General features: G+C 32.5%; 1 protein-coding gene across 4 annotated transcripts in view; it reads right to left on the bottom strand.

Annotated features, from left to right (window-relative positions):
* LOC115874532 (mitogen-activated protein kinase kinase kinase 11-like) overlaps window positions 1–13,359 on the bottom strand; it is a 70,645-nt gene that overhangs the window by 39,246 nt on the left and 18,040 nt on the right. For all 4 annotated transcript variants that reach the window (XM_030889701.1, XM_030889703.1, XM_030889704.1 and 1 more), the window contains exons 4-5: window positions 6,835–7,017; window positions 4,460–4,625 (exon numbers count right to left, since the gene is read on the bottom strand). In XM_030889701.1, the coding sequence (XP_030745561.1) occupies window positions 4,460–4,625; window positions 6,835–7,017 (349 nt within the window). The remainder of the gene's footprint in view (window positions 1–4,459; window positions 4,626–6,834; window positions 7,018–13,359) is intronic.

Raw genomic sequence — 13,359 nt, 5'->3', positions numbered from 1 at the left:
TTCTTTCAGTTAGTTATTCTATGGTTTACATTATCCTTATGGGCACATTCCAATATAAACTTGTTTCATGTATCTATGTGTGTACGCTAGTTTTTAATCCGTCCTAGCAGGTACAGGACAGGTAAAACGTTAGGTGTAGACGGTGCTATAAACAGCCCATTTACTAAGCTAGAATTCTGATTAAAATTAATTTTAGAAATAAAAATCTGGTTCTACTATACGAAATAAAATCAATTTCGTAATCCGTCGTCGATGTTGGGTACCGAAAATGGCAACTAACGCCACTACCAAAGTAAACTATTGCGTACGTATATTCATCCAGTCGCATAGGCGACAGTACTGGTACGACTGTATTTGGTACGGCGGCGCCTTATTATTATTTAATTGGTGAAGCGAGCGAGCGTAAAGTAAAAAACAGGGTGGTCCAAACAACATTCAGATAAAAGCTTCTTCATTCTTAAACGAAAAGCCGATTTTTAGCGAAGGAAAATTAAAATCTTCATTTTTTTTACCTTTGTGAAATACGACACTCACTAAAAATCGCCAGAAAATGTCTTTTATACTCCGTTACACTCAGGGATTTTTCAGAATTTTCTGAAGTGGTGGAACAATATGAAAAAAATTAAAAACTCATTTTTTTTCTAAAATTATATATAAAATAAAAAATTCTAAAAAATTCCTGACTGTAAAGAAGTATAAAAGACATTTTCTGCCGATTTTTAGTGAGTGACATATTTTTTATTATTTTAATTTTCTTTCCTCCTAAAAATCGGCTTTTCGTTTAAGATCATGATCCATGAGGGAATGGAAATCTTGCAATGGTCTAGGACACTCGAAGAAGTTTCTGAGGGCTTATGATCAAGAAAAATCACAGATCTTCCTGGGTCTGAGTAAGAACAATCTTCGGATTGTCACGGGGTTTTTAACAGGACACTGTCTCCTCAATGAACACCTCAGTAGATTGAAACTAAGAAGAAACGGCGAATGCAGATTCTGTGGGGAAGATGGTGAAACACCAGTACACCTCATCACTGAGTGCGCCGAGACGACAACCATTCGTGCCATGAATTTTGGTACGACTGATATTGGAGATGGAGAACTACCCTCTATAAAACCGTCCCAGATACTGGCTTTTGTCAAAGCCCTGGGACTGTATGATGAGTTATGATTCAAGAAAGGGGGACACAATGGATCTGTAAGGTCGAAGTGATTAACCCCCCTCCCACTCATTCTAAATTCTAAATTCTAAAAGATCATGATCATATTTTTTCATGTCTTAGACTTCTAAGAATTAGAAAAAAAATCATCATTAATTAATTTTGAATTTGACTATAAAAATAAAAATAAAATTGAAAATACAGTTTTTTTTTGAAAATCTCGAGAACCGTTTGAATTAAAGAGCTAAAAATTTAGGTGAATTATTTTGATTCGACACCAAATCGATCCCCTGAGTGCAATAATATCCCATAATAATCCGGCTGTTCCACTAATTTCGAGGTTTTAATGAAGCTATAGAACCTCAAAATTAGTGAAATAAATTAGCATAGCGTAGAATAATATTAGCGTAAGAATTAGAGCAGAAGTTTGTTCCTCTAATTTCAATACAACCATTCAGAACGTCAAAATTAGTGGTAATTAATAAAAAAAAATTCATTGAAAAATGCCCCTTAATTAATTTTTTTTTTCTAAAAAGTTTGACGCCCTGTATCTCGAAATCGAAGCATTTTATAACACGTTTATATCAACCCTGACATCACCATGTGAAATATTCGCACACTAATACAGAAACGTCCTGTATTTTCAAAAATTCGCTCAGATATAAACAATACTCTTCATTGGTTAATATTGGTCTGTCTGAAAGTGATCCACCCTGTATAACGGTTAGAGTGACGGAGGGACGGATCGATTGAAAGAGAAGGATGAATTGGGCGACCTTGCTAATTAGCAGTGGCTCGTAAATAAACATCTAATGTAGCTTCGTTTGTGCTCTCTCTCTTACGTCATTAGATAAAGGTGTACGGAACGAGTGGTGCCACCGCTTACGTTCGTTTTTACGAGGAGCACCCAAAAAGATGTTTAACGACAGGATTATAAAAGAAAACAATTCAGATTTCAGTCACAATCAGTCAAAATAATAACTAAACTTAGAATAGTTCTAATTTTTTTTAAAAGTAAAAACTATATTTGACGTTTACGACAAGTAAAAAGTCGCTGAAAAGTTTGTATTGTTGCATTCTAAACACTCAACAAGTAGCTTTTAACATGAAGTAAATATTTTAGTTTTCAACTATTTTTATTTTGTTTCAGTATAAAAATACCAGAAGTACGCACAAATGTATCTCATATAAAAATATAGACATAATTTTACATATACTATGTTCTATATCAAATGTACTTATATAGTTCATATCACATAAACGTTTAGTCATGTGATTAACTTTGACAGGTACAGCGTTGCCCACTTTTACATATTTTTTTTAATCAAATTTTAGGAAACAAAAATAAAACGCGCCTTTTTAACAGTACTTAAGGGACATAAAGAGGACGTTCAAAATATTCTAATAAAGTTGCGATGAGTTTTTTACGGCTATTAAGCTATCATGTACACTTCGCACTAAAAGAGGTTCTAAAAAGAACAATGTTCGATTGCAAGGTCTGCTAGTAAAAATGTTTAAGCTTAAAATATCACAACACAATTAATTTAAACTAAAAACTTGTAATACAAAACTAAAGTGTCAAAACGAATGACAACGTCACGAAATAAATAAATAAATGTGGCAACTTGGCATTTTTTACAGCAGAGCTACCACCTGAATCCTCAGCGGGAAATTTAAATTTCAGTTAGTCAACCCGGCACCGAATATATCCATGGTTGGCAACAATAATTTTAAAAATTGCGTCCTCGATTACGTAACTAAAAGTTTAATTGGTATCGAATATAAGTAGCCAGCAAATAATAATAAAGTTAGACCACAGATTATACAGATTATAATCTTTGTTTTTTCTTTATTGTTTTTCGTGGTTCCAATTTTCGGAATCGGGCACTAGTTAGGTGACTAGTTTGCGTACATAGCAGGCCCACTTATGGCCTCTAAAATTGTGCATAGCACCTGACCGGCACAGTTATTAGAGAGATATCGGGAAACCGAATAGCGTCATCCAGTATTTACGCGTACATTATCATGGTTACGATATGCGCGAGTCAATTTTTAACGCAACACCCGCTAATAACGTTACCGCTTGACGTAATTTGCGGATCAATTACACCAAGCGCTCTTTCTAAATAACCTCTGATAACGTTTATAAATTGCTTAAATGGGCATGTACGGGTATTTGACAACCGGAGCCGGCCGGCAAGATCTTTTATTTTAGGTTATGTTTGAATTGTTTTGAATTATTGCTTTAGTTTTATTAGGTAATTTGATATTTAAGTAGCTGGGATTAGTTTTAATTAAATAAATATGGCCCAATATATGGATTCCACCTCTTCTAATACTAAAGAACCTATAAAGAGTCTTAGGTTTACAGCAGATGACGACTTAGCCCTTCTAAGAGAATTTGTTGCTTGTTACCCTAAACCCATTGGCAGACGTTGAACAATAAAGCACTGGAAATAAGCACTTTAGCCCTTTAGTTTTAAAATACCTAGTAAACAAAACAATTTCAAAGTTTTAAATTCAAAGTTAGGTTAAGTTTAAATAGCGGACGCGCCGCGATAAGAATTCTTTCCGATCCGATAACTATAAATGAAGAGAGTTAATACCACCTCACGTAAAGGAAATAACACCTGGCCTTATTAACGTCCATGCACGCCATTCGGTTTAGCGATATCTCTCTATTACGCTGTTTATTGTTATTTTACGCGAGTTTATTTTTGCGCACAGGAAATTTGACTCGTTTGCACTTCGTCATAAAAAACAATTTTCGTACCACGAATTAGGGACAAGATTTTTATCTGTATACTTATAGGATACCTAATCTGTGGTTATACTATTATTTTCAAAATATTTCTTTAATTGATAATAAATGTATCTGTTGGAGGCAGATGCCGAATTCGGCCCATGTCCGAAATAATCAGACATATGGCGATTATAATTAAATATACCTACCTATATCAACAAAGTTACGCGGAAGAGTTTTGATTGCATTGGTTTCAACTTCTATGCGGAGGGTGTTAATCTTTTGTTGTTATATTATACCAAAAAAAGATTAACCCCCTCCGCAAAGAAGTTTATATAAAGACTATTTATAACCAAAAAGTTGCACGCATCTGGCAAATGTAGTATGGACATATCGCCATATGTCTAATTATTTCGGACATAGGCCGAATTCGGCATCTGCCTCCGACATATCCACGATTCTTCAATAGATACAACAGATAAACCAACATATTTGAACACATTTTTTATTAGTTTGCTTATACAGGTAATCAAGAATAAAAAAATAAGGTGCCACTCACCGTTCGAACTCTTCAGGTCCCTGTGTATGAGCGAGATGGGCGCCTTGGAATGCAAATAGTCCATGCCTCGCGCGATCTGGATGGCCCAGTCCACCAAGACGTCCGGTCGAATTTTTCGACCGGCCAATACTCGATTCAGCGAACCGCCTCGGCAGTACTCTAACACCTGCAACAGACAATATCATTACATATTCTAACGACAAACTGGTTACAAATTTTGCAAGAACGTAGGATAAATTCAGTTATAAAACCACTTTCAGTGAAAAAGTAAGTGTTTTGATGTATTGTGGTAAATTACCCTCTTACTTTGTAACACCCAACCCCCAACTGTAATCTGAGTCTTGTTGAAATTAAAGAACATTGACTAGCGATAATTCATAAACTATAAGGTATTATTATTAGATATATTGCCAGTGTAGCTAGTTATTTAGTTTACAACGTAGCCAATTTGGTTACGTTTTGATTTGTCAAAAAAGTTGCAGAATTTAGGAATTTGCCGAGTAGCAAATTTTAACCGTGAATAACTTTTGAAGGAGTAAGTTTATCGAAAAATTGTAAGGAGACCTCTTTTTCATGGGCGCCGGACAGGGGAGACAAGAGGGGGCATTTGCCCCCCCCTGGATCACTGAAACAATAAAAATAAAAGCTATCTTCTGACATGCATCTGTAAAAAAAATAATCATTATTACGAAATTGTTAGGTGTTACTTGTAAAATAATAAAAAATGTGGTAATTATTGGGAAAACTGGAAATCGTCCGATTTTCACCAAAATTGGTATACACACTATTTTGAGGTCGTAGATTACGAATCTATTTTTTTCTTGGCGGTCTCTTACCGTTTTTCAGAAAAACGGAAAATTATTTCAACATTGAATTTTTCTTTATTTCGGCCCTATAAAGTAATAATTCACTATATTTTCATTATATTATAGTTTATCTAAAAGCCACACTTGATTGGGGATAGAAAAGTGTCCAACATTTTACTGAAAAACACTTTTCTTACAAAATAGCAAAGAAAATTGAGACCAGATGGAAGTTTGACATTTGATATATCCTTCTTTCTCTCTCCTATGTAATAAGAGAGACAAATTTATTCTAGACCTAATCTAGAAATTTGAAAATTTACAACGTTGCCATATCTTCTATTTTTTCGGGTGATTACGGAATTTAAATAAATTACCTATTATGAGATCAACAATAATTAAATATACACCAATATCCACAAAATTACGCGGAAAAGTTTTGATTGCATTGGTTTTAACTTCTTTGCGGAGGAGGTTAATCTTTTCTTAGTTAATCTAATAATATAACAACAAAAGATTAACACCCTCTGCATGGAAGTTGTAACCAATGCAATCAAAACTTTTTCGTGCAACTTCGTGGGTATAAATAGTCAGATCTCGTTGGTAAAATAGCAGTTATGGGAAGGAGCCGTTCTTCTGGCGACCGCCTTTCGTAATTCCAGAATGAGCGAAAAAAACACGCTAAATTTAGGTTTAACATTGGCAACGTTGCTTTAAATGCCAGAAAGACATAAACTTACTTCGGGTTTCTCTTATTACCGATTCTGAACCGTCCTAGAACTGTGATGTGTATGCGCAGAAGGAAATATGAAGACATTACTTCATTTGCGCATGCGCTGCAGAGTTCTTGGACGGTTCAGAATCGGTAATAACAAGAACCCGAACAAAGCCATAATCTAACATTTTCAGATTGTTTACAAATTTATTTTAACAAATTTTCCTCTATTATGCATAGAATTGGTTAAAAAAGTAACAGAAAAGAGCAAAAACATTATTGATTATTGAATACCTAACAAAATATGTGCTAGAAAACCTTAAACATATGAGAAATTAAGAAAAATTCGATATTGAAATTATTTTCCGTTTTTCTCAAAAACGGTAAGAGACCGCCAAGAAAAAAGATTCGTAACGTTCAAATTCGTAATCTACGACTTCAAAATAGGGTGTATACCAATTTTAGTGAAAATCGGACGATTTCCAGTTTTCCCAATAATTACCAAAAATGTCAATTTTTTATTCATTTTTACCTTGCCCCCCTAAATTTCGTTCTTCCGGCGCCCATGCTTTTTTTGTAGAGCGTTCAATTCTGTACAAGAATAATGATTGTCATGGCTGCGAGAGAACAAGATCGAGAGAAAAAAAATATTTGCAAAAAGTGGCAAATTCCCATGTAAGGTTTATTGTGAATATTAAGGGTTTACAATGGTCTATTATTATTTTTTAGACAATAAACTAAAAACGTTAGAGGGCGTCGTGAGAGAAATGATCAACTTGGTAAATAAGGGACACCCTAATGTATATATTTTTTTATAAATCTGACATAACAGTTTAAAAATATTATTGATAACTTACTAAGCACAAATTGGGCTCCTGCAAGCAGACTCCTTTGAGCGAGACGATGTTCTCGTGCTGCAGGAGACAGAAGAGTTTCGCCTCCTTGATGACGTTCTCCATGGTCACCTTCAGGTCCTCGTCGGCGTCCTGGCGAGCGGCCTTCACGGCCACTTCCTTGCCACGCCATTCGCCACGATACACCTGGAAACAAATGAAATAGATGTAGATTACCGTATGTCGCAATTAAGATTATTTTTGAAGAGTACTGTATACAGGGTTGTTCATCACATACGACACGGAGTATTGTAGCTAAATGATTAGATTTTTACAAATTGTAAGTTTTGGGTTCATTGAAGGACTGTTAGAGCTACAATTTAAAAATATTTTTACAAGATACAGAGTGTCCCAAATAAATAAAAAATACCAAAGTTGTATTTTTTTTAAATGGAACACCCTGTATATTATTACATTTTTAGTTTTTGCGATTAAAATAAATGTAAATTTGATTAAGGTTTATTACACTTAAACCTTACCGTTTTTGAAATATTTTCAATTTTGTGAAATTGCAGTAAAATTTTTAAGGCTTCATTTCTCCAAGGGTATCAAAGTTTTTAATACTAAATATTTACTGAAGTCTATTTATTAATCAGTTATTGTGTTGCAGTAACAAAAATAATACTACCTCATACAGAGTGTCTAAACATTTATTTTAAATTATTTATAGCTTTAAACGGCAATAACTTGTTTAATTTAAATGGAACGCCCTGTAAATTTTAGGAGAATCAGATGCACAATTTAATTGTCTTTAAAATTGTATTATACCACTTTTTACCTATCCCTTCAAGTTTTCGTAGAAAATGCAGTTTCTTATAATTTAGACCTCATTTATCAATATACCCATGGAATATTGACATTTTAGATTGTTTTTAAAGTAACAAATGTACAAAATGTACAGGCTAGTAATAGTATCGTTTTTAGCAAAATGATAATATTACTAGCCCATTTGTATACAAAAAAAACTATGTAAATCTTTATAAAGGAGTATACCATTAATTAAATATACCACCATTATTTCCGCCCAAATACTAATTAATTACATACTTAATTATGTTCGTTAATAAATTATTCTAAATAAATGTGATTTGATTCAGAAATCAATATAATAATAAGTTATGAAAATGAATGTCTCTGTTGTTATAAATAAGCATTTGTCAAAAAATGAAATATCATTTTCAAGGTGTTACTTTTTACCACACTGTCTAATACACATACAAAATTCAGTTTTTTAGTATTTGGAGCAATTATTATTAATCAACGCAAACAGTCAATTAATGTAGTTTGAATACTGGAATCATATTAATTGGTCCTCTTTAACAAATATTTAAACAGTTTTTTTTTTATTTTTTAATGAAATAAACAAACTATATCGATAATATTACTATCTGTACTCTTTAAAAATTTGATACATCTTTAAAAATAATCTAAAATGTCAATATTCCATGGGTATATTGATAAATGAGGTCTATTATACTACTAATTACAAGAAAATGCATTTTCTACGGAAACTTGAAGAGATAAGTAAAAAATGGCATAATACAATTTGATAGACAATTAAATTGTGCATCTGATTCTCATAAAATATACAGGGTATTCCATTTAAATTAAACAAGTTATTGCCGTTTAAAGCTAGTAATTATTTAAAATAAAATTTTAGACACTCTGTATAAGGTAGTATAATTTTTAGTATTGCAACACAATAACTGATCAATACATAAACTTCAGTAAATATTTAGTATTAGAAACTTTGATACCCTTGGAGAAATGAAATCTTAAAATTTTGACTGCAATTTCACAAAATTGAAAATATTTCAAAAACGGTAAGAAGTGTAATAAACCTTTATCAAATTTACCTTTATTTTAATCGTAGAAACTAAAAATGTAATAATGTACAGGGTGTTCCATTTAAAAAAATACATCTTTGATATTTTTTATTTGTTGGGGACACTCTGTATCTTGTAAAAATATTTTTAAATTGTAGCTCTAATAGTCCTACAACGAACCCAAAACTTACAATTTGTAAAAATCTAATCGTTTAGCTACAATACTCCGTGTCGTATGTGGTGAACAACCCTATAGATGGTCCCTGACTAGGGATGGCCGAAAATAGATATTAGCTCTCGATAAGTTATCGCAATTCACCTATCGATAAATTTTAGTTATCAATATGTCGATACTTATCGCTATGCCGATAGTTTTCATCAGTAATCCTGAGTATCTCCATACAGGGTGAGTTTCCTACGAAGTTCTCTATGGGCATCTCGGAAACTACTGGAGATAGAGAGTCGGTTAAATGGGGAAAGAATTGCAGTTTTGTGGGGTCATAAATATGCGCCTTTCAGATTTTTGAAAAAGTTCATGGCTTACTAGATATTTCGAAAAAAACAAATTTTGGCTATTTTAAAAATTGTCCTTAATTCCATTACAATCTATTTTAGACAAAAAGGGTTCAGATAAAAGTTGTAGATAATCACATTCCTAATGAGTTTGTGTTCTCCGATTTTTTATAAAACCTGTCATTTTTGACATATGACACAAACATATGTTTTTTTAAATGGAAACCATAGTTTAAAAATAATATCACTACGTACACTTTAAGTTATTTTAGAAAATGTTCAAAAAATCAGCAATTATTTTGAGTACATAAATGCATCTTTTTAAAACTGAATTTCTAGCTATTGTCACAGAACGACCGGTCGACTTAATTAAACTTCTCCTGTTCCGCCTCTTCGAGTGCCTCTCTTAATTCATAAGTTTTTTTGTAAACCTTGTTGTTAACCATACCGCATAAAAAAATCTAAAATGGATAAGTCAGGTGACCGAGGAGACCCATGCAATTGGTCCACCTCCCTGAGTCTACATAATTATGATATAAATAATTTTTTAAATAACATTTTTTCATTGTGGGGAGAGGTTGGTGCGTCATAATGAAAGTCATGTTGGAACCACTGTATTAATGCGCGAGTATCTAAATTTAACTTTTCTAACATGTCTTGAAAACCGTTTTCTAAAAAACGTAACGTTCACCGGTCAACATATCCTCGAAACTGTATGGCCAAGAAAAGTTGAACCAATAATTCTACACGCTGTTCTTCATTTAAAAACTCTTATTTACAATTTTTTTGTTTATGTTAATTTACAAAGATTGGATGTGACAATTTCACATTTCTGAGAGCAACGACGATTGAACTTGTTTCCATGGCTAAGTGAAATTAGTCAAGAAAGATAAGAATTGGTTATAACTCAGTAATTTTGTGAAAGAAACATATTATAGCTTATATCGTTGAAAAGCTTAAAAAACGGCGCTTTTTATGAAGTCGTGGCCAACTATGGATTCCATTTAAAAAAACATATGTTTGTGTCATATGTCAAAAATGACAGGCTTTAGAAAAAATCGGAGAACATAATCTCATTAGGGATGTGAGTATCTACAACTTTTTATCTGAAAACTTTTGTCTAAAATAGATTATAATGGAATTAGGGACAATTTTTAAAATAGCCAAAATTTGTTTTTTTCGAAATATCTAGTAAGCCATGAACTTTTTCGAAAATCTGAAAAGCGCATATTTATGACCCCACAAAACTGCAATTCTTTCCCCATTTAACTGACTCTCTATCTCCAGTAGTTTCTGAGATACCCATAGAGAACATCGTAGGAAACTCACCCTGTATATAAAATGCTAATGTTTATCTGTGTCGTCTCTACTGAAATAACGACATGCTCTAGAAAGTTGCTTTTTTTACTAAAAGATAGCTAATTGGCTCTTCTAAAAACTGTCGTCGCCGGATTTTTTTTCATTTAATTAAAAAGATAAAAAGTATTTTTTCCTGATGTCGCACAGTGGGCAAAAATCCGGAAGTATGTTGCAAAAATTCTTTTATCGTACGATTTCATTCAAATTTGGTAAAAACATTCTATGCCAGTAGCCCGTGAACCCAGTTAGTTTTGGCTGACTTGAGATTGGCTGGGGGTGGTGGGGGGGATTCATAAAATGGAAAAATCATCTTTTGACTAATACAGCTACCAAAATGCGGTAAGAATATTTTACATTTCACTAAATTTTACGATTTTTGGCAGAGCCAAGATGAAACAGACAAATATTGAGCAATTATTACTCCTCCGGCATATACAGGGTTTGTTAGGTTAGGTATATATATATTGACATCCTCTGTATCTTTTTTATTCGACGTTTTCGAAAAAAGTGGCTTGAATAAAAGTTTAATGGTCTGGAATACATTTTTCAAAACAGTCTTCTTTGCATATACCGGGTGCCTTAGGAATCCTGTGCGTGGCCCAACTTTCTTATTTCAAATTAGTACCCAATTTTTTATTTTTCTCCTAAAAATCCTAACTACTTTTATGTAGCATATCCTATACCTAATTTGAAACAAGATAGTTGAACCACGCCCAGATTTTTTGAAGCACTTTGAATATGCGAAATAGACTTTTTTTGCAAATTTATTCAAAACCACTTTCGTTTGAGACAGTTTTCGGAAACCTCAAATAAAAAAGATAAAGGGGGTGTCAATGTATAAAAGAAAACCCTAAGTATACTAATCCAATCGAACTTTTATTCAAGACTGTTTGTCATTTGAATAAGTTGGGTCTCTAATAATACCAGACAATATGGGAACAATATTTTATTATTATATTTTAAATAAGTAACAATATTCTGAGACTTAAACAATGACGATTTCGAAAATAACAGAACTTATACCTATTAAAAATATCAAAATTTTATTTTACCACCTACTATTTACTGATATTTTGTTTTATAACAGCTGGAAGCAATGGTCACGAAGTGCACATTTTTAAATCTGAAAGAAAAATCAATTTCATTTAATTTAAAAAATTAGGTACTGTCAAAATTTGTCAATTTGTCAAAAAATGTCATTTGACATTTATGACATACCTCTTCGGAAATCATGAGAAAAATTACGTAACTTTATATTTCAAGTGCTTCTCTAGCTACTATAACAATTAATTTATGAGAAGTATCCATATAAAGGATCTTACTATACACATACGCATGGAGACATACGCTTCCAATAAGTTTAAAGTTGCGATTTTTTGCGATTTTTTTGAATTAACTTTTCTAAGATAGAATATATGCCACTATCAAAAAAACCTTAAATGATTATGCTCTACTTTGATCTTTACCTAGTTTTTATCCAAAAAATCAAAATAAAAGATCCTTTTTACTTACCTTGACATTAAATTTACCGCAACCGGGAATCTACGTAAAACACATTATGACAATTTCACAATAATTATTGACAGCAAGCTAAGGTCGTCCGATTCAATTGTTATAATACTGTGTGTCACTTGAATGCAACGCCTACTATTTAAAAAATTGTAGAAAAAAGGCAGTTATTGGACACAAATTAACTGAAAATGTAGGTTTTGCGCAAAGTTCGTTTTACAGCCCCTCGAAAGAGACTCCGAATATGTTTTTTTGTTAGTTTTATGTGGTTTCCTCTTAACTAATATGTTTCCAATCTAATGTTATTACCATAAATGCTAACTGTGGATGTTATTTTTTGCAACTTGGTTTGGACATATTGCCTACTGTGTGTCGTGGCGGATGCGCCAGGCTTCAACTAGTCTAGTATAAAAACGCTGAAATTATAATATACATTTTATACATTACTTTTGAAATGTTCCGAAAAATTCAAATTCACTAAAATAAATTTCGATATACCGGGTGTGTCTCAAAAGTGGCTCACCCTTATACCTTTTGTATATTTTTTCAGATAAAAAAACGAGATTTGGTATGGTAGTATATGACATAAATTAGGATTGATTGATGTATTCAATTGTTTTTAGTCACTTCCTGTTTCACCGGGAGTGACTATAACTTTTGATTTTTAAATGACACCTTCGGTATATTTCTACTTTATTCGATAGAAATTGACACTCTGTACAGAATGACATTTCATACGTCAACTTTTGACGTTTTCACATTTAGTGTATTTGAAATAGTAACATGCACGACAATTTGACTCGAAATACCAACTGTGTGGTACCAAATTATTCGTAAAAATTTGCTTTTTCCAAATATGCTAATAAGCCACCCTTGTTCTATTTGAAAAAAAATTGAGATATGATTAAAAATACGATTTGGGCACATTTTAACCGGCCAGGACCAGACACCAAAAACATTAGACAATCAAATCAATTTTTCCAAGGCTCTTTGATTAAAAATTGGTGTTTTTAACACAGCCATGGCACTCTAGATTGAAATTTAAAATACTTTTTTTAAGCAAAAATAATGTCAAAAGTTAACATATGATATGTTATTCTATTCAGAGTGTAATTTTCTATCGAATAAAGTAAAAAACACCCAGGGTGCCATTTAAAAATCAAAAGTTGTAGACATATCCGGTCAGGAAGTGATCAAAAACAATTGACCTGAAAAAATAAGCAAGTTATAGGGTGAGCCACTTTTGAGACGCACCCGGTATAGATAGTTATCAATAATCGAT

This window comes from Sitophilus oryzae, unplaced genomic scaffold (assembly GCF_002938485.1).
Source record: "Sitophilus oryzae breed Bouriz unplaced genomic scaffold, Soryzae_2.0 scaffold_1297_pilon_pilon, whole genome shotgun sequence".
Taxonomy (NCBI): Eukaryota; Metazoa; Arthropoda; class Insecta; order Coleoptera; family Curculionidae; genus Sitophilus; species Sitophilus oryzae.
This window is presented reverse-complemented; position numbering and strand designations above follow the sequence as displayed.